General features: G+C 46.8%; 1 protein-coding gene across 1 annotated transcript in view; it reads left to right on the forward strand.

Annotated features, from left to right (window-relative positions):
• POLR1A (RNA polymerase I subunit A) overlaps positions 1–21630 on the forward strand; it is a 75089-nt gene that overhangs the window by 4790 nt on the left and 48669 nt on the right. The window contains exons 4-12 of the mRNA XM_028122421.2: positions 2096–2203; positions 3145–3230; positions 3351–3454; positions 9588–9674; positions 10843–10948; positions 11235–11397; positions 13952–14122; positions 14262–14384; positions 16690–16920. Coding sequence (XP_027978222.1) covers positions 2096–2203; positions 3145–3230; positions 3351–3454; positions 9588–9674; positions 10843–10948; positions 11235–11397; positions 13952–14122; positions 14262–14384; positions 16690–16920 — 1179 coding nt within the window. The remainder of the gene's footprint in view (positions 1–2095; positions 2204–3144; positions 3231–3350; positions 3455–9587; positions 9675–10842; positions 10949–11234; positions 11398–13951; positions 14123–14261; positions 14385–16689; positions 16921–21630) is intronic.

Genomic DNA, 21630 nt, shown 5'->3' on the forward strand with positions numbered 1-21630 from the left:
CATTTTCTGTTTGTAGATCAAAATATTAGTGGTTTTTGTGTATTGATTTTTGTCTGAAACAACCTAGCAAAAGTATCATTAATTCTAATGCTTTACCTATAGATTGTTCTTGATTTTCAACACAATCTTATCATCTGTGAATAATCGCAGTTTTGTTTCTTTCCAACCCTGAAATATGTTTTCTTTTACCTTATTTTGGTGGCTAGGATTTACGTTACCGTGTTGAAGAGGTAGCGGGCATCCTTGTCTTGTTTCTTGTCACAAGGGGAGTCTTTCACCTTTCCTTTCGACTTCCCTTTCCTGAATAATTTAGTCTTAAAGACATTAGGTGGACAGAGCAGATAGGATTCTACACAGAGGTGTAGCCTTAGGTGGGTTGTCAGAGCCCAAGCAAGAGGAGAAAAGCATGCAAGAGGAAAACATCGCTGCGTGTGTGGGCAGCCCAGCATGGAATGTCAGAGCTCATAAAGGGTGAGGAAGGTGTTCATTTAGGGATAAGAGCTCAGCATAGGGGTTGAGTGCCCAAGTCAAGTGAGAAAGTGCCCATGCTGGATGGCCCAGTGAGGGATGTGAGCATCCAAATAGGATGAGAAGGGGTTCCACAAGGAGGGTGGCCTAGAGTGGGGTGTGACCCCAAGTTGAGTGAGAACGATCCGTGCATGGGAGAGGTGGCAGCAGTGATGGGAGAGGGGTTACATATAGGGAGGGGGATTGATCCAATGAGTACATATTTTAAGGATAAAGCAGGCCAGATTTCACACTATTAGAGAAGGGAGTTACAAATACATGAGAGAGAAAAGATCCAGAATTAATCCTATGGTGTTGGACTGGAATTAGAAGTTTGGTATGCACATGTAAGCATATGTGGTTTCCAGGGAACAGAGCCAGAAAATGAACCCAAAGTCAAATTTGTCAGAGAGAGGAGGATCTTCTTAAAACTTAGTGTAAATCCTATTTGTCTAGGTATTTTTCTGGTCCATTTCATGTAAAGTTTCAGATTTGTTGGCATAAAATTCATGATGCTTACCCTTACTAACTTAAAATTTTTTTTTGTAAAATATACACAGAAGTGTATTAATCCCATAGTCTAACAAATAGTTACAAAGTAACTGTCACCTATATGGTCATCTTCATTGTCAAGATATTGTCCAAGTCCCCAGAAACCCTGTCTCTTTCCCCTGTCCTTGTGTGTTTATTTCTGACTGGTGTTTAGGGATTTTTTTTTAACCATTGTACTTAGAAAATTCTCGGTAGGACCAATTTGAGGCGTAGGATGATACCGCCTTTCTCCAGAGAGGATTTCTATTTTTTCTGCCACGTACATGGTGGCCTGGGACCATTGTAGGCCTGGTTCAAAGCTGAGGGCTCCCTAGGCTGCCTGGGCATTTGGAATCCAGACTGCAGTTCTGTCAGGCCCAGTCTGGTTCCTAAGGGTGTAACCCTCTCAGTTCCCAGCTTCCTGTGTTTGTGGGATGGATAGGTGTCCTGGTAGAGTTCTGTCCTTGAACTAACTCTGGGCTCTGATTTCCGTCTCCTTTATCATTTGAGGTCTTCGAAATGAAAAGTTCAAAAGGGGTGAGTTGGTAAATGCACCCAAAGTTAGGACTGCCATGTTGTGCAGCTCCAGGGAGCATCTTGGAAGTTGCAGTGCTTTCTGCAGGGGCGCGTAACTACACCGTGGCTGCCCTGGAGCTGTACCATGCTGCAGCCCCGCGTCAGAGCAAACAGGGCCCCCGTGCTGTTTGACCTCCTAGCTTCCTGGCTCCCGTTCAGTTCCGTCTGCCTGTTCCTCACTGTCCTGTCAGCTTTTCGGAGCTTTAAATATTTTTTAGCATTGTATCCTATCTTGGTTCTTTGCAGCTTTAGGTTTGGTCTGAGTAACTTAGCTCACCATTATTGGAAGCAAGATGGTTTTGATTTTTTTTTTTTTTAACAGCAGTGTTGCCTCACTGTTTTGAAAATGCAACACAGCATGAGGTTTCCTTCTCTTCCCTTGAACTAAACCCTCCCTCCCTGGGATTGGCTGGCCCCCATAATGCTGCCAATCATATGCTTGCTTTACTTCGGAAGTATGGTTTTTCTCTTTGTTTTTCAGTTTCTAGAAGAAAATGCTGATCCTACTGCCTTCGAAATTCAGGAAGAGTTAGAACAGTACACGGCCAAAATTGTACAGAACAATCTGTTGGGATCCCACGGTGCACACGTGAGTTATCCTGTCTCTTTTCTCATAACACTTGGTTTTTAGCGTAATTATCACAGATCCCTGTACTCTGTCATTTGTGTATACTCTCGACTTCCCAAGGCACACCTGGGTTTGCATCCCAGTTCTGCCTCATAGTGGCCTGTGACATCACAAGTTACCTGCTGTCCCTGAGCTTCTGTGTCCTCTTCTTTAACACGTGCAGGACCGATGAGAGGAGTCAGTGAAGTTAGGTGGTGTAGGTGCCGCGTTCAGCAACATTGTTCGTCTCACTTTGAGAGTGGTGTCTGGGTCCTTTTCTTCTTTCTCTCTGCCAACTACCGTAAACCATTGCTACCTCCTCACCTCCCCACCCCCACAGCACTGGTACTCATCTTTCAAGTACTAATCTTAAAATCTAATTTATCTTCTGCTCAAGTTTCACACCTGAGATTCTGATTTCACTGGTCTGGGGTAGAGTCTGATGGAAGTTACAAAAGCTCCCAGGAAGGTTTCGTTTGCAGCCAGGCTCAGACCCGTTCGTTCGTTTAGCTTAACTGTGGATGGGCCTTTCTTAGGACCCTGAGGGCCATCTGAGGGAGGTGGCAGGGAAGGTATACTAGCTGCATACCGAGAGGTTTGTTTTAAATTAACTAGCATTTCTTGAGGACTTATTGTATTCCAAGCTCCCCGCCCCACTGCATTCATGAGCTCTTACTAACAGCTTGGTGAGGTAGTTATTCTCATTCTCATGTTATGGTTGAGGAAATTTAAGGCTTAAAGAAGTCACTTAGTAATTGGCAGAGTTTGGCTGTGTTGAGAGTTCTGTGGAGAATGTTATTTAAGGAAGAGGGTGGCTTCCTCTGTTTTTTTTTTTTTTTTTTTAAAGGTAAAAACTGTAAAGTGAGTATGTACTCCAGGGTCCTTCAAATGGTACTGCAAGGTTTTTTGCCCTTTCTCAACAGGTGAAAAATGTTTGTGAGAGCAGGAGCAAACTCATTGCTTACTTCTGGAAGGCACATATGACGGCCAAGCGGTGTCCCCACTGCAAGTGAGTATCAGGCTCTTGCCTCCCGCTTTCCCCAGAAGCCTCTGGCCAGTCACTCATGGCTGTTCCTCAATGCCTTGTTGAGGTTTTTCTCTCCTGAGTCACAACTGTTCTCACATGTAGGACCGGGCGGTCAGTTGTCCGAAAGGAGCACAACAGCAAGCTGACAGTCACGTACCCAGCCATGGTTCACAAGAAGGCTGACCAGAAGGACACAGAGCCCCTGGGTAAGCAGGCTGGGCCCTGGGACGTCCATGGCCAACAGATGTGCTTCGAACCTGGGGAATAGCTGGTCGTTATCACATTTCTCACCGGTGTGTTTGTTGTGGGCCAGCAGTGGGGCAGGGTCCAAGCCTGGGATGGTTGGAGGGGACCCTAGTGAGTGCCCAGCCCTGGCCTCTCATCTAGAACGGAGAGGCTGAGCTACATTATGAGGCAGTGCCCTGTGGGTTGAATGAGGTACATCTTGCCTCAGGCGGTCATTTTTCTGGAAGATTCTTGAGGAAGTTAAGAAATCTACGTGGCAAATACTTAGAACCACTTTATTGTCGAATAAGTGTGGACTTATTTTGAAGTAAAGTGTAAAATGTAGGTGAGTTTTTTGTTTTTGTTTTTTAAATTTATTAGAGAGAGAGCGAGTGCACGAGTGGGGGGGGAGGGGTAGAGGGAGAAACAGACTCCACGCCGAATAGGGAGTCCGACCTGAGTCGAAGGCAGACACTTAACCAACTGAGCCACCCAGGCGCCCTGTAGGTGAGTTTTAAAGAAAAACTGTGAGCATTCAAACAATGTGAGCACTTCCCACAGGCTGCTCCTGGCTGTCCACTCAGATTCCTGGAGTAGAGTGCCCCTACTCAGCTCTGCTCTGCCAGTGGGGTACTTGGGAAAAAATTTGTGAGACTTAGTACTTCTATTTTTAAATCTTTCATTTATTTAAAAGATTTTTTATTTGACACACGTTACATTAGTTTCAGGTGTACAACACAGTGCTTTGATAAGTTTATATACTATGCTGTGCTCACCACAAGTGTAGCTCCCATCTGTCACCATACAACACTATCACAGTATCATTGACCATATTCCTTATGCTATGCCTTTTATTCCTGTGACTTACTCCATAACTGGAAGCCTGTATCTCCTTCACCCATTTTGCTCAACCCTCCACCCTTCTCCCCTTTGGCAACCATCAGTTTGTTCTCTATACTTATAGTTCTGATTGTACTTTTTGTTTATTCATTTTTTTTTAGGTTCCAGTTATGAATGGCATCATATGGTGTCTTTTTCAATCTGACTTATTTCACTAAGCATAATAATTTCTAGGTCCATCCATGTTATTGCAAGTGGCTCAATCTCATCCTTTTTATGGCTGTATAATGTTGTATTGTATATGTATTCACTCTATCTTCCTTACCTCTTGGTTTGTTGATGGACATTTAGGTTGCTTTCCTATCTTGGCTATTGTAAATAATGATGTGATAAACATAGGAGTGTGTATATCTTTTAAGTTAGTGTTTTCTTTTCCTTGCCCAAATACCCAGTAGTGGAATTGTAGGGTCATATGGTATTTTTATTTTTAATTTTTTAAGGAACCTCCACGCTATTTACCACAGTGACTATAATAATTTACATTCCCACCGACAGTGTATGAGGGTTTTTTTTTCTCCACATCCTTGCCAACACTTGCTATTTCTTGTCTTTGTGATACTAGTCATTCTGACAGGTGTAAGGGGATATCTCGTTGTGGTTTTGATTTGCATTTCCCTGATGATTTGTGATGTTCAGCGTCTTTTCATGTGTCTGTTGGTCATCTGTTGTCTTCTTTTTTATTTTTGTAGCCATAGGCTTGTTTAAATATGTTTTTTGTTTTTTCTTTTGAAGTGGTGAAGGTTAAATAAGATATTCCATATCAAGTAGAGACCAGTGCCTGCCATGTATAGTAGGTGCTTTGTAGATGTTAACTGTTGATTTTTTGTGATGCAGTCAGTGTGCCAGGATGGAAAAAGCATAACCTGGGAGTGACCCCTCACCCTGCTATTTATTCTGAGTGGCTTACAGAAGGTCCCTGGAATTTCGTTTTCAACTCCATATAGTGGCAATAACAAAACTTCTTGCCCAGAGTTGAGAAGATTTCATGAGTGAAAGTCCATAGCCTATTGTTACTAAACCTTATTCCAGAGCTCGAGAATATGGACTAGGCAGGGAAATAAGTTCTATTCCTAGTGATGCGTAATCTTTTACATTGAGGACCCTGGCAAGGCTTGGAGTTAATAACTATCTCAGTCTGGTTGGGCTGCCATAACAAAAATATCATAGAATGGATGATGTCTAAACAACAGACGTTTATTTTTCATGGTTATTGAGGCTAGGAAGTCCAAGATTTTGGTGCTGGCAAATCTGATGTCCTGTGAGGGCCTGCTTCCTCACTGACAGCAATCTTCTCCCTGTAGCCCTCACATGGCAGAAAGGGGCAAGGGAGCTCTCTGGGGTCTTTTTATAAGGATCAGGGCACCAGTCCTGATCATGAGAGTTCTGCTCTCATGACCTAATCCCCACCCAAAGGTCCCACCTCCAATACCATCACATGGGGGGGGGGTAGGATTTTAACACATGAAACTTGAGGGGACATAGACTCTCAGACCTTTTATTTTATTATTTTTTTTCATAGGTCAGACCTTTTACCTTAGACTAATTTTAGGCTTGCAGAAGAGTTGCAAAGATAGTACAGAGCGTTCTCATGTACTCTTTATTGATTGTCCCCTAATGTACCACCTCATCACCATGGTGTACTTGTCCAAACTAAGAAATTCACTTAGTACGCTACCATTCAATGAACTACGGACTTTATTTGCATTTCTCCAGTTTTTCCAGCAATACCACACTGTGTTTAGAAAGCCTGTTTAATTTTGTTTAATGGTTAACGGTTAACCACAAAGGTGGATTTTCCTACACTTACCTACAAATAGCCCCTAAAACAATTTCAAGGTTGGGAATTGCTGCTTTATTTAGCTCTTAGTGCGCCTTAGAAAATGTTCATAGATTGAGAACAAAGATGGTCGGAATTCTAAAAGATAACTGTTTCTTTGGGGCCAGTGTCTAGCAGTTAAGTAGCCTTCCACTGCCTTTGCCAAATGCATTCTTCTGAAGTAATCTTTTACTGCGGCTATGAGAGTATGATGGTGCCACCCAAAATTCTGTGCATTAGGAACAAGATGACTGTAGTCTTCAGTGGTTCCAGGATTGGGATTTTAGTATTTAGCAAACATTTACTTGTTGGGAACTCAGCCTCATGCCAATGACCATGCCTATGGCGAGCACAGTACCAAGGTGGAGACCACGTGGCCTCTGCTGTCTGAAGAGGCCGCAGGTGACACAGGTCAGTAACTCTGGGGAGCAGGTGATGTGTTCTCAGCAAGGGTCTGGCTGTGTTCCTAGCCAAAGGGAGCCAAGCAGTGAGGCCTGTGCCTCTGGTTGCTACATACTAGTGATCCTGCGAGGAGCACCATAAGCTTGTGACCTTCTGCAGATGCTCCAGAGTGCCCCTCAAGCCCCACAATGTACATCAGCATTTTAAAATGAGGATCCTTATAGCCAAGATACTCCACTGTGATCCAGCCTTCCCCAAGTTATTTGACCTCCCAACAGACCCCTTTGTCACATAGCAGCTCTAAAAGCCGAATGAAACCCACGTTAGGGATGTCTTGAAACCCCACCCAGGCAGAATCCATTTTTGCAGGTTGTACAAGTGTCTTGTTGAGGAGGGTGCAGCGCATGTGAGGAGGTGGCATCCCACAGGTTTCTTCTGACTAAAATCCTGTGATTGAACAACCCTAGTCTGTCTTCACAGTGAGGAAACTGCAGTGGGGCACTTCATGTACTGGCAGCTACTGGGACAGGAGCTGGGGAGTATTGCCAGATTCAACTGATCTTCCTCAGACCTTCAAACCTGTTATTTTAGTAGGAGAGGAAGTTCAGATCGTCATTTTCAGCAATGCCCACAAATTGTTTAGCTTAATGTTATCTTTGTTTTCCCACTGAATATACATAGCTTTCTGATGCTGTGATTATCCCTGAGGGTCAAAGCCTCTCTTCATTGCATACCCATGCTTCCTTGAGTTGCATTAAGTGATTGAAATGTTTTGCTTTTGTAGGAATCAAAATTTTAAATGTGTAGACTCTTTGACCTAGCAATTCCACTTTTATGACTTTTCTAAGAATTAGACATGCCCACACCACGGTATTATTTAAATAGTTTAAAATAGGAAATGACTTAAGTGCCTATCAATAGAGACTAGTTAAATTATGGTACATCTCTTAATTATTATCCAAGTTTCATATTTCTCTAGAATCTTGTGAGGATACATCCTCTGCAGATGGTAAACTTATTTGGAGAATTGGAGGTGGAATTTAAAGTTCGATTTTTTAAGTATAGAAAAAGGCAAAAGAGTGGGGTTTGGGATGCCTGGGTGGCTCAATCAGTTAAGCATCTGCCTTCAGCTCAGGTCATGATCCCAGGGTCCTGAGATCCGGCTCCGCATCAGGCTCCCTGCTCTGCAGGGAGTCTGCTTCTCTCTCTCCCTCTGCCTGCCTGCCCTGCTTGTGTGTGCGCACTCTCTCTCTCAAATAAAAAAATAAAAGAGTGGAGTTTGTAAGTATAGATTATTGTAGGATGTTTTGAACATGTATATTTGAGCCAGTGACTCTATTATCTGCTGTGTGCTAGACACTGTCAGGTGCTAGGAGCACAGACAAGACAAGAGTTTCTGTGCTGGTAAGTAATAAGGGAATATCGAATAATGCCTAATTTCAGTAAATGTATCCCAGAAGAGATTGATAGTTTTTTTGTTTTTGCTTTGTTTTTTTTAAAAGATTTTATTTATTTATTTGACAGAGAGAGATAGTAAGAGCAGGAACATAAGCAGGGGGAGTGGGAGAGGGAGAAGCAGGCTTCCCGCCGAGCAGGGAGCCCGATGCGGGGCTTGATCCCAGGACCCTGGGATCATGACCTGAGCCGAAGGCAGACACTTAACGACTGAGCCACCCAGGCGCCCAGAGATTGATAGTTTTGAAACTACAGGTTCACATTGCTTTTCTTTGTTAATCATATAAGTGCCTAGAGCCCTGTTTCCTGAGTGGCAACCCCAAGTTTGATTTTCTGACTTACTCTGGGTGTAGCTGATAGTGCCCCAGAGTGCTCTTGCTTAATCTAAGAAACCAAAATCAATGTACTCCTCACACACCTGCCTGATATTTGTAAGAAGAAATTGATATACTTTTACCCATAAAAATGTTCATACTCATTTATCTCTAATTTTGCTTCTGTGAATCTTTCTGATAAAGCCATGTGCATAAAGTTTTTTGTTTTTTTTTTAATCATAGTGTAACTTATAACAGTAAGAAAATTAGGATCCACCCTGATGTCCAGTTTTTTTTTTTTTAAAGATTTTATTTATTTATTTGACACAGAGAGAGAGAGAGAAAGGGAGAGTGAGCACAAGCAGGGGGAGTGGCAGGCAGAGGCAGAGGGAGAAGCAGGCTCCCCACAGAGAAGGGGGAGCCCGATGTGGGACTCGATCCCAGGACTCCGGGATCATAACCTGAGCCGAAGGCAGTCGTTTAACCAACTGAGCCACCCAGGCGCCCTGATGTCCAGTTTTAAGAGTATGGTCAGGTCACTAGGAAACATCCTCTCAGTGGGATATCACACAGTCATTAAAAATGTTGTGTGGCAACATACAGAAATGCTCACAAGATGACACTAAACGAGCAAAGCAGTGTACAGAGTAAACCCACACTTAAGATTACAGTTATCTTAGGGGCGCCCGGGTGGTGCAGTCAGTTGAGCATCACACTCTTGGTTTCAGCTCAGGTCGTGATCTCTGGGTCGTGAGATTGAGCCCCGCATTGGCTCTGCACTCAGCAGGGAGTCTACTTGGGATTCTTTCTCTCTCCTTCTCCTTCTCCTCCTCCCCTGTGCACACATGCACTCTCACTCTCCCTAAAAGCAATAAATAAATCTTAAAAAAATTTTTTTTTAAATAATAATTAAAAAAAGAAAGATTATAGATACCGTATAAACCAAAGGACTGGAAAAAAAGTATGTAGTAGTGGTAATGGAATGATGTATGATTTATTTTTCTTTTGCTCTATTGGTTTTATGCAATAGTTATACTGTTTCCATTACTTTAGAAATTAGGTTAAGGGGGAAAAAAATCCAGAGCTGAGAATAAGCTGTCCTAGAGATTGATTTTTGTGGTCAAATTGCAGGCTTGGCAGGGTGGGGAGAACGCATTGATAAATCCCATTACAGGAGGAGTGCCTATTATTGATTTATTATGCTTTGATTCCCCCTCCCGGCTCTAGGAATTGAGGAAGCTCAGATGGGAAAACGAGGGTACCTAACACCTACCAGTGCCCAAGAACATCTTACTGCCCTTTGGAAGAATGAAGGTGCTGTACCAACCTAAAGAAATCGAAATGAGTCTCTGGGCTCATTTATCCTGCTTTCTTATTTTTATGTTTTCAAAGTTGTGATAATTACAGATCTCTCCTGAATTCAGTTCGTAGGTTTGGGGCTGGCTTCAGGGTACATTGTCATCGATGCATTCTAGAGTAGGCAAGGACATGAACTTGACAGCTATTTTAACTAAACCTGGTCATTAAATGACAGCTGTGGGTGGGCCTCGCTTAATACAGTTTGACATCTTTCTAGAAGGAACAGTGTAATTCACCTTACTTTAAATGCCTGTTAATAACTTTTTCAGAGGATTCAAAGGGAATTCCTCCTGTGATTCAAAAAATGAACTCTTTTTTTTTTAGGATTTTTCCACATGTTAATTCCCTACGAAAAGGAAAGTCTTCCATTCCTTTTGTGTGTATACAAAAGCTAGGCACTGTATTCAGGCCCTCATGTCACCACCCTCGGAGAGTGCTCTTGTTCTGGAACACTGCATGCAGTTGCTGTGTAATGATAGGCACTTAAAAATGAAAATGCTGCTGAAGGGATAAGTGATGTCAGGGAAAAAAAAAGAGCACTCGAGTTAGTGTGATCATTTCTGTGGCAGGCCCTAACACTTTTATTCATTCTCTCTGCAGCTTTAAGTTCATTGGAAACTTAAAATACAGCTTTGATCCACAAAAACGATGCCTTCTTGGTAACATCTATATGGAGGGTTTTTTGTTTTGTTTTATTTGTAAGAAGGCTAACTTTTTTTTTATTGATTTTCTGTATTTCAGATACGTTTTTTATAGATATCAAAGCTGTGTGTGTGTGTGCACGTGCACACACGCTCGTGCATGTGTAAGTCTAATAGTCCAGGAGGGTAGTGAGAAACAAGAGGAGGTTTTCATTCCCCATCCTTGTCCATCTCAGCCCTCCAGCTGAGCACTGGGGGGTGCTGCGGCACTCGTCCTTAAACCACCGTCTCACCTGTGTGCAGGTTCTCAACACACAAAGGCTATTTTTTGCGTGTTTTTAGAAAGAAAAAATATGATTTTACTTTACTTATTGTTTGGTATTGTGTTTTTCTTTTTTGTCACCCAGTGGAATTTTTGTGGTCATTCATCCCTTTCCTCACACATAGATGTAAATGATCGTTTTGGCTTATTTCAAATGCAGGATTCTTTCTGAATTACCTTTTTTCGGGACTGGAAAATGTCGACATGGAGTCTAGATTTAATCCCAGTATGTTCTTTTTGGATTTCCTGGTGGTGCCACCCTCAAGGTAATGCCCTTTAATTAGCTTTATTTCGCCGAAAAAGGCTTATTGAGCGATGGAATAATGACCTCTGGGAGAGGCTTGAGGGCCTAGCACACTAAGAAGCAAAGCAGCTTTTCCACACCCAGGTTGCAGGTGGCTGGGAGTGTTTGTCCTGACTGCGGTAGGAATGTTGGCTGGTTTCCGAGTGTGGTGGGTTGTGAGTTGCTTATAGCAGGGATGGGCAAGAGGGTGAAGAATATGACCCTTCCCTCATGCTCACCGGTCCCTGATTCCATGTGTCCCCCTACAGGTATCGCCCTGTCAATCGGCTGGGGGACCAGATGTTTACCAATGGCCAGACGGTGAACTTGCAGGCTGTCATGAAGGACATGGTTCTGATCCGAAAACTTCTGGCATTGATGGCCCAGGAACAGGAGCTGCCATGTGAGGTGGCAGCACCTGCCAAGGATGAGGTCAGGGCTGCCTTGGAGCTGATGTCATCAGCCTGTCTGCTTAGTTCTAAGGCCTGCAGTGCAGATGCAGAACGCTGGAGGTGCAGGGAGCTGCTGGTTGGGAATTCTGTACAGTTGTGTGCAGGCCGTCATTTGGGGAAATCTAAGTAATGTTGGGGGAAAACATGATACAAGCCTAGAAAGATCTAGGTCTTGCCCCAGTGACCTCTGCTGAGTTGCTTTGATTTTGTGGGCCCGTCTCCACTTTAAAATGTGTATGGTTGGTGGTAAGATTTTACATATAGGCTTTCTGGGCCATCTGCCTTCACCGGCAGTGACTGGCAGCTCTAGAAAGAAGAGTCTGCTTCCTGTGGGCTCTAAGAATGTCCCTTTTGGGTTACAGTACCAGAGCCTGAGTCATCCAGCTTTGTTTTTGGCTCATTGAGACCTCTAGCATTGGGTTCAGGAGGGCACCATTGTCGATTCTAGGAATTTCCCAGAATAGGACTGTCATGTTTTAGGCCTCCGTTTCCTCATCAGTAGATGATAGCGTGGGATTCAGTTTTCCCGTTTCAGCCAACTTTCCGAGCTACTTCAGTGTGCCAGGTCTTCAGTGGGTATAAAGATGAATCAGGCACTCAGAGAAGTTGCTGAAATCACTGAGGTCCTTTCCAGCTTTGAGATGCTTCCTGGATGGAAGCAGGAAGGGCTGTGTCAGTGGATGGGGCTCCCAGGCTCCCTTCCAGCTGCCGGCAGCAGTTCGGCTGGGAGCCAGGCCCATCACTAGGTGGCGCCACGTCTGCCTGGCCACTTGCGCTGTGGGTTACCCGTACTCTGCCCTGCACTGTCTTCGGTTTCGCTGAAGTCTTCTGATCTGTCAGGGTAGTATGCTTTCAGAAACCTTCAGTCTAAGAGAAATATGCCATCTGCAGGCCCTGCTCCAGTTTGGCGGGAAGGCCATAGGATAGCCAGGACCCATGAGCAGGGCTGAGAACTTTTATTTTGATGCTCCTTGAAAATAGAGCAGCCATTTGTTAAAAAAAGAAAGAAAGAAAGAAAGAAAAACTAAGAGTCTGCAGAAATAAACAGTATCCTCTGATTCTTAAGGTCCTTGCTACCTGAAGTCACAGTGCCTTCTTTCTTTGTGATTAACAGGACCCATTCTTATTTCTTTCCCCATATGCTCCCCACATTCCATTCATATGGCAGCCCTCTCACAGGTCTCATTATAAGGGTAATCACATAGTCCTGAGCCAGGTAATGTTAGGCAGTGAGTTAGGTTGACAAGGCCCCTGTTGTCGTATAGGTGACGGTCTCTCCCTATGAGGCTCCCTCCGCGAGAGAGAAAATACATCTGGCCTCCCTATAAGTAAAGAAGACTCCTCTATTTCTCAGGGTTGAGGACAAACCCGCTTCACTAATGGTTTTCATGGCATTCTTATTTACTAGATCTTCACCCCTCCCCCATACCTCTCCCAACACACTGACAGGTCTCTTCTCTCATCTCACACTGGGGGACATCTGTCTAGCTCCTGTGTCATAGCCAGGCAGATAGATGAGGCTAGTAGGTGGCCAGAGAGTGTCAATAGGTGGTGCTATAAGGCAAGTTAAGAGCCTGTCTCCTACGCAGGTAGGGAGAGAAGAGAAGGAGGCGGAGTCAGGGACAGAAATATTAAAAAGGATTGGTTAAATATTCCAGTGAGGCTTGGATTTCAGCCAGTCCCTTGACATTTCAATTGGGGACCAACATTTTAATTGATAACACAGAAAATAGTATGGCCAATGTTTTTCCCTTTGAGAAATTATTTTACTTGTATTTTCATAAGTGCTTTGGATTTTTTCCAAAACCATAAATAAAGGTAAAATTGCATGTGAGAATCAGTTATTTGGTGGGATAACAGCTTTATGAAGAGTATAATTGGGGGAAGAATTTCTAGGGTAGCATGAAGAATTAGATAGTAAGGGACTCAACAGCTGCTGCTAGCCGACCCTTCCATTACTTTCTGGGCTTACACGTTTCAATGAAATAAGCTACCATGTTGGAGAAGCCCACGAGACACATAATTGCAGGTGGCCTCTGGGCGACTTGAGGCCTCCAGTCTAGCAGCCCTAGGGGAATTGCACCCTGCCAACAACCATGTGAGCTTAGAGATGGATTCTTCCCCAGTTGAACCTTCAGATGAGACCCTGGCTCGGGCTGACTCTATTACAGCCTAGGAGAGACTGAAGTAGAGAACCCAGTTGAGCTGTATGTACCCAGATTCTTGATTTATAGAAAGTGTGAGGTAGTAAATGTGTGTTGGTCTTTAAAAAAAAAGAAAAGAAAGAAACTTGAGTTCATTTTACTCTAAGAAAAAGGCTGGTAAACGTATAATGGGGCTGATGTTTTGTTGATACAAACTGAGAAGATTGATTTATTAGCACTTTTGCCACTGATCTGTCGCATTCAAAAGACATAAAAGTAGACTCCAGAGCTCATCATGTGTCGGAGCGAGAGGAAGAAAGAAAAATAAAACCAAACCTGACCTTTTGAGGTTTTTCCATCATGCCTGTTTTCTTGGTTGTGTCTTGCCAGGAAAAAGACTCTTCAGTTGTTCTAGACCGATCCTTTTTGAGTATGCTTCCAGGCCAGTCCCTCACAGACAAACTTTACAACATTTGGATTCGTCTTCAGAGCCATGTCAATATTGTGTTTGATAGTGAGATGGACAAATTAATGATGGAAAAGTACCCTGGCATTAGACAGGTGAGCAGGAAGTTTGATCCCTGTTGCTAGCTGAAGGGATTAAATAATAAGCGTACTTGTATTGAAACAAGAAATAATAAGTATATTTGACTTTTTTTTTCCTAATGATTGCTTTCTGTGGACTTTTTCCTGCATAAAGATCCTGGAGAAGAAGGATGGCTTATTCCGAAAACACATGATGGGCAAGCGAGTGGACTACGCGGCCCGTTCGGTCATCTGCCCAGATATGTACATTAACACCAACGAAATTGGAATTCCCATGGTGTGTGTGGAGGGGCCTCACCGGCTACTGTTGGGTGGCAGATGGGAACGTCCAGGGCTGGGGAGAAGGTGTACAACCGACTGTGGTGGCTTGGGTGGGGACAGCTTATGCTTCTTCCTGAACAAGCTGTTTGGAGGGGGCATGAGGCTGTGTGATGGAGTTGCTTTCACTCCTCGCCAAGTCTCCAAACACCTACCTACAAGGAAGACCCACTTGCTGGGCAAGCAGGGAGCCGACTGCAGGGCGTTCCACATCCCCGCCTGCATGTCTTCCCCCCTGCCTCTCAGAGCCTAGTCTAAACCTTCCTGGTCAAATTGAGCACATGACAGAGATGAGGAAGAGGGAAAAGGGGATTTGCGCCTCATGCACTTGCCTGGCATTAGGAGTCAGGAATGTGTACCCTTAGTTGCCAGACACAGGAAGGGAAGAGAGCACCCCTAGAGAGGGCTGTATGTGTGTCATCCATCCTCCCAGTTCCTCCGGGGTAAGCGGTTTGCCCCATCCACCCATTAGTGTTTCCTCTGGGAGCCGGCCTCCTCTCACTTCCCCACCTGTTCAAGTTGTGGTGCTCATTAGCAGCGCTTTAATCGGCTCCCTCCTTAATGGGCCTTGAGGTCAGTAATATGAAGATGGTTTAATTCCCTTTGTGGAGAGTCTCATTTTCTCATACGCTGCCCCCTCTGCTGCTCTCGGGGGAGTGCTGGTGATGAGCGCAGCTCAAGTGTTCTGATGGCCTCCTGCGTGCCCGCTGCCTCGTCCCTCTGGGGCACACTTGGCTCCCTGGGTAAGGGCACACGTGTCAGAGGACAGGAGTCAGAGAAAGCCTTAGTCCTGTGCCCACTGCTGCCTAGAACCATAGGTCTTTCCATCCAGAAGCTGGGCCAGGTGGCAGAGAAAGGCCTTGTGAAGCCCAGTGGTGACCGTCCTGAGTCGGAGGTCCTGGGAGGAGAGGCCCATTTACTGCTGTTCATTGCTGTTTCTGGACTGAAGGCCTGGGCTGTCCCGGTAGGCTTTGGCCTCACAATGCCTTAAAGCATCCCAGCTTTGGGAGGGACCTTTAATGCTGCCTCCTCTTTCTACCTTCAGGGGTCCTGGGCCTCCCTTTCTTGGATCTAGTTTCATTCCATAATGTCTGGTCCTAAGGAGGGACTCTGAAGTTACTCCTCTGCCTACCTCTAGCCTGTTCCAGGTCTCAGGGCCATGGTGGCTGGGCGGTGTTACTCACAGGATGGATGTGAGGAGCTGACTGTGTGAGAGACTACCTCTTGGTGCCTCATGGCACACACTTCGCGTAGAGCACCGTGGAGAGGTGTTATGGGAGCAGAGGTGCTAAAGTAGGTTTGGGGAGTAAGCTAGAGATTAGCAGTGAACCAGACAGACTAGAGTGTCCCCCGAGAAGCTTACATTCCAGTGGTGGAGACGAATAAACAAATACATAGGAGCATAAACACTCTTGTCAGGCAGTGGTCAGTGCATTGGCAAAAGTAGGCAGGCGATGGGGAAAGGGAGTGCTGGCTGGGGTGGCAGGTAAGGCCTTCTGCAGTGTCATCCAAGCAGAGACCTGGACAAAGAACCTGGACAAAATCCAACCAGGTTCTTTACGTAAGACTCCTCAGAGACAGTGAAGAGTAGTGAAGTGCATTTGGAAACATCAGAGGGTTTATGATACTCGGCAGCTTAGAAACTCACTTAACCAGGAAACTCGTTTTTCTTGGAATACCTTGCAGGTCTAGCGTTAAGTGGAACCCTGCATTTTCTTGTGTATCCGGAGACCAAATCGGTTTCATCTCAAGTGCCGCCTTGATCGTAGTGGCAGCCAAAACTGCCGGGTAGGGGCTCCGATGCCATGTCTGGGCTCGGGGCAGGGGCCACGATCACTTGGTGATGTCTGCGAGAGTGGAGAGGGCTGTGGTTGGTACTTGAGGGCAGGTATTTGCCCCCTCTCTCAACCTAGTGTCCCATTCTGTGTTCCCTCTGGGGAGTATGAATTGATTGGTGGGTGAGGAAATGATGAAGTTTTAGAATGAGTTACCAAAATTGTAATGTGTAAACTGCAACACTCCAGTTACTCTCTTCAGACAGAGTGCTAGGAAAGGAAGCCCATTCTCTGTTCCCTTGAGGCCTCAAGTCTAGAAAAATGGCTCTATGGAGAAGACAGGATGTTGCTTACTCCCTGAAGGACCTTTGTGGCAAAGATAGCACCTCCGTGTCTTGGGGAAGAAGTTGCACAGCCTATTGAGTCAGATTTTGAATCCGTATCATCTTTTCTGCCTACCCTGAGTTTTCATATTCATTCCATTTCCAGGTGTTTGCCACAAAACTGACCTACCCTCAGCCAGTCACCCCCTGGAATGTTCAGGAACTGAGGCAAGCAGTCATCAATGGCCCCAATGTGCACCCGGGAGCCTCCATGGTCATCAATGAGGATGGCAGCCGCACAGCCCTGAGTGCCGTCGACCTGACCCAGCGGGAAGCTGTAGCCAAACAGCTCCTGACACCAGCCACGGGGGCACCTAAGCCCCAGGGGACAAAAATTGTGAGTAGTGGGCCGATTTGATCAGGGGCTCCCCTGTGACTGCAAGTCATGAGTGCTGACACAGGAATCTATGAGCTGTTCTGCCTCCCCAGGATGAAGATTCCCCCATATGTGGGTGTTCCTTAGGGGCTTCATGGTGCTTGCTTTACCTCCCAGCTGGAGCTGGAGTTCCTAGGATCTTGACCCCATGATTAAAGCTTCACTTGGCTGTTCCATGTCATCCAGCACAGTGTCGGGCACCCATCCAAGTCTTGAGAAATGCTCTCTAGTAATAACTCAGTTGTGGTCCTGGGGCAGGCAAATTTGCGGTCCTTACGCAGGGCGACTCAAAGGGTGGTCCTCAGAGCACCATCAGCGGTAGCATCCCTAGAGCTTGTGAGAAATGCAGATTCACTCTCTCCTCCCCATCCCCCACCAAATGGATTAGAATCTCTGGGAATGGGGTCCAGGAATCTGTGTTTTAACAAGCGCTTTAGAGGATTTCTCTACATGCTGGCATTTGAGAGCTGCCCTGAAGGAAGGAAATGTCCCGTGTGATATATCTGTGATAACTGATAACCCATGGATTTCATCCTTTGCCTCGTTTTCTGGCGATTGCTGATGGCTGCCCATGGTACAGTGTTAAGGGATCCTAAGGCGTATCTGGGTTCCACTGGAAAGAGTACATGATTGATTAGCTGGGGGTGTGAAATCAGTGGGTGACCTCATTTGTGTCCTGTTAAAACTAGCCATTTATACTGGGGGGAGCATGACAGGTGACCGTTAGCCAGGCATTAGCGGCGGCTGTTGAGAGGGAATGGGTTTTTGTCTGGGTTTAGTTGGTGGGTGAGTGTGCAGCATCAGGGGCTGCTGAGTGCGTTTCCTCACCACGTCTCCTCTGCATGTTTGTTAGACCTCTCCTTGCGTTCTGACTCAGGCACGCCCAGTGGCCAATCAAGTTCCTCTTTCATAATGAGTTCGAACTCTACAGAGTCTCCCTTAGCCTTGAAGGAACTTCAGAGGAGGAACAGAAAGGGTTAGGGAAGCACTCTGGCCTGGTTATGGTACTGTTGGTTCTTCCCCACAGCGTGCCGTCTCACTGCTTCTGTCTCGTAGCTTTGCCAAGGCAGAGCAGCAGCACGCTGCCCGTGTTCTGCTTCAGTGGTGGGAGACGTGGGCAGACAGATCAGGTCACCTGCTTTGTTCTTTTGCAGTGTGTTAAGTAAGGTTTACGATCAGGCTTACGGGATCATTCTGCCTTTCTCAACAGCCTGGTGTCTTGGTAGGAACTTTGTGAGAGATGCAGGAGAACTCAAGGCATAGGTCACATGACTTAGGGTGAAGCAAGACAAACATGAAGGAATCTTCATATTAACTCAGGCCAAACGTACCAAAGAGTCTCCCGGTCAGACAAGTCGAGAGGAGGGGAGCGTGGGGTCAGGCGGCATGGAGGACCTGCTGCTCCCTCCGCTGCCGCACTTTGCCGGCCACCGCAGACAAGGTCCCACTACTCTGGAGTTTATGGTGTGCTGGGGGCAGGGACTGCGTGGCCCCACGGCTCAGTGGTGTGGCGGACACCGTAGGGAATTAGCAGTGGAGGCCTGTGGCCATGTGCTTGATGCTGAGGGGAATGTGCGTGGTGGGAGGGCAGGGAGGGTTTGGAGTCACCAGGAGGCAGGTGACAGCCAGCCTCAGGGCTGCAGGGAAGGGAAGGTTATGGCAGGGATGTTTCAGAGAGAGCGAGCCAGGAGAGACTTAGAGGGTCTGGGGGTCAGGGCTGTGGAAGACACAAGAGGTGAGAACGAAGCAGGAGAGTGGGGAGTGCCCTGGAAGGAGACGCGTGCGGCCCCTGTAAAGTGAGGTGATGGTGGGGAATCTAAACGCCCATCTTCTATGAAGTGTGGGTGTGCGGGACTTAAATTAAGGGCCGTAGAGTTAGGAAATGAGATTTTCAGAGGGTTAAACTCTGAACACAAAGTACAATGGAGAGAAAATGGGGGACTCGTTGGGGCTGAAATGGCGGAGCAGGAGGAAGGCAGGGAGGACCGAGGAAGCTGAGGGAGGAGAGTGGGGGGCTGGGCCACCTCATTTGACGTCTGCATCTGTTTCCCACATGTGGTTGTGGGGCTCTTCCAGGTCAAAACCAGTCCCTGGGTATCGTCAGCTCTCCCAGGGGCCCTTGTTAGATGCTCATGAAGTTAAATGTGAAGTTTGAGAAGGGTGAGGAAACCACTGGAAGGCGCATCTGATTCGTCCAAGAGGTCACTTGTGACACAGGAGAGCAGTTTGAACAGTGGGAGGAGCCAGGTCCCGGAGCTCTCGTGAGGCAGCGGAGCCAGGGGCTAAGGGCGTTTGAAAGAAAAGCAGAAGGGTACCGGTTTTCTGATGCGACTGGGATGTGAGCATGAGGCCAATGCACGGAGAGTTTCACATGGCCTTGTAGTTACGTCTGTAGGGTTGGAGGTGAGTGGAGGTTCAGGGCTTCGGAGAAGGAAGGTTGGCCTGCTGCCACGTAGCGCTCAGTTCCTGGGAAGTGACTGACGTGAGTTCCAAGCAGCGGCGAGGTTGAATGCGGTTGGCCTGGTCGCTGGTCTCCCAGCTTAAGTTCCAGTCCTGGGCACACTGTCCCTGCTTTCTCCTTCAGCTTCACCTCTCAGCTCACCCCCCACACTCCAGCTGGCCCTCGTTGGGGCCTTGCACGTGTGCACTTGCGTCCCCGCCTGCATCACTTTGCCCTCGCCTCGACTCCCTAGCCAGCTCTCGCTAGTCCTTCAGGTCTCAGCCAAGCCCTCATCCTCTAGGGCAGGGGTCTGTAAACTTTTCCAGCGGAGGGCCAGGCAGTAAATGTTTTAGGCTCTGCTGCAGCTGGTCAAGCCTCCCTCTGTAGTGTCAGAGTCGCCATGGGCAGCGCACAAGTGAACGGGCCTGGCCATGTTCCAGAAGACTGTTTACAAAAGCAGGTGTCCCACTTGTGTGCCGTAGTTTGCTGCTCTCGAAACTTGTGTGAGGTCTGCCCCCCATTGTGTTCCCACCACACCCTCAGCCTTCTCCCCCCGCCCTTGTTCTTGCTGCATTGTGTTGTCACCATGCGTGACAACATTCGCCCTACCTCCAGTTCCTAAATGCCATGAGGGTGCGGGCAGGCTCTTCTGCTCACCATTCTCTCCTCAGCTCCCAGTGTGGAGGTGCTCAGGAAACCCCTGTGGAGTAGATGGGTCCAGGCTGAGGTGCGGGAGGCTCTGAGCTCAGAGGGCCACATTAGACCTGATAATCCAGGGGCAGAGACAGGAAGGGACTTCAGGAAGGAAGAGCGGTTCTTACATCAGGACCTGGGGACTAAGGGTGATTATTTTTATTTTCCAAAATCTTAATAACATTATACACAGTGTTTATATAATCACATGTACATGTACTTCTGATTTATTTGTATTTTTAAAAGACTTTGGTTAATGTGTTGCATGTAGATCGGGACCGGCTCGAGGGCTGGGGGACATGAGCGGGAAGGAGAGAGCCGGGTCCCTGGAAGGACGCATCGCAGGTTAGGTGAGAAGGGAAGGGATGACTGACAGGACCCGTTTCCCCTGGGAGGTGTGAAACCTCTGTCCCTTCCTCTGGGCCTTGTAAATCAGGATGAGGTGGCCAGGACGACTGAGCCTCATTTCCCAGTGCAGCAGCCTGCCAGAAGCCACTCCTTGGCTCTGAGTGTGCCTCTCAAAACTCTGACTCGGGCACCGGGGCATGCTAATTTTCACTGCAGTATTTATTTAGGGAACAAGAGAAAGGAAGGGCCTCAGGTTTGGGTTGGCAAGGGGAGCTCCCTGTGCTCCAGGGCTTCTGTTTGGATTGGCTGCTCCCTGTCAGACTGGCCTGTGTGCCTTCCCAGCTGTGGGGTTTGCTTATGCTGGAGGAGGTCTTGAATTTACAAGACTCAAATCCAAGGCCCATCCTGGGGTTTTGGGCCTGGGCCACAGGTCTGGGCAGTTTCTCCCTGGAGAGGCTAAAGAAATAAGACCTTGAAAGTCACCTCAGGCTCTGTGACGTGCCCTGGGCAGACCCTCATGGGAATCTGCAGGAGGTTCGGGTCTCCTTGGAAACATGGATGTGGGAGCAGAGAGGGGAAGGTTTGAACTCCTTGGGGAGCAGAAAGACTGCCTCATTGCTAAGTGCTTTTAGGGCTGCTTTTTAGAATTTCAGAGTTTTGCTCCCTGCTTCCCTGACCTGGAGGAAACCTTCAGCTCAGCTGAAAATTTGTGTGTTGGGGGGGTGGTGCGGGGAAGGATGGGGAGGATCTTTTGTTCACTTCTAGCCTCTTAGTAGCCACCTTTCTGGTGCAGCTTCATAAATATGGGCAACACAAAAAGAGACTAGACTTGGAGTAATTTGTTACGCCCAACCTGTTGTCTGCTGTGATTTGGGGGAACTTGGGTGGGAGGGGTCTGACCCAGTCCCCGTAACTGCTCTGGGCTCCTCAGGGGGCCTGCAGAATGGTTGGGGCAGCAGTGGCCTTCATGTGTTCGCTTTTTAAAATAGCGTTCATGTTCACCATTTAGGAAGCCCAGTAGTTGATTCAAGGGGAGTTGAAGGGCAGCATGAGGCTTAATGAGCCTTCCACTGAAGTTAGCTTTGTGGGAAGTGGTGTTCTGTCTGGAGGACATGACCGGTGGCATATCGATAAGGGGAGAAAGTGTGAATGCTGGCCATCCTCAAGGAGTAAAATTACTTGTGGTTTTT

The sequence above is a fragment of the Eumetopias jubatus genome, unplaced genomic scaffold, assembly GCF_037043125.1.
Source record: "Eumetopias jubatus isolate StellerSeaLion01/CBP00866 unplaced genomic scaffold, mEumJub1_p1.0 scaffold_9, whole genome shotgun sequence".
NCBI classification, from domain to species: Eukaryota; Metazoa; Chordata; class Mammalia; order Carnivora; family Otariidae; genus Eumetopias; species Eumetopias jubatus.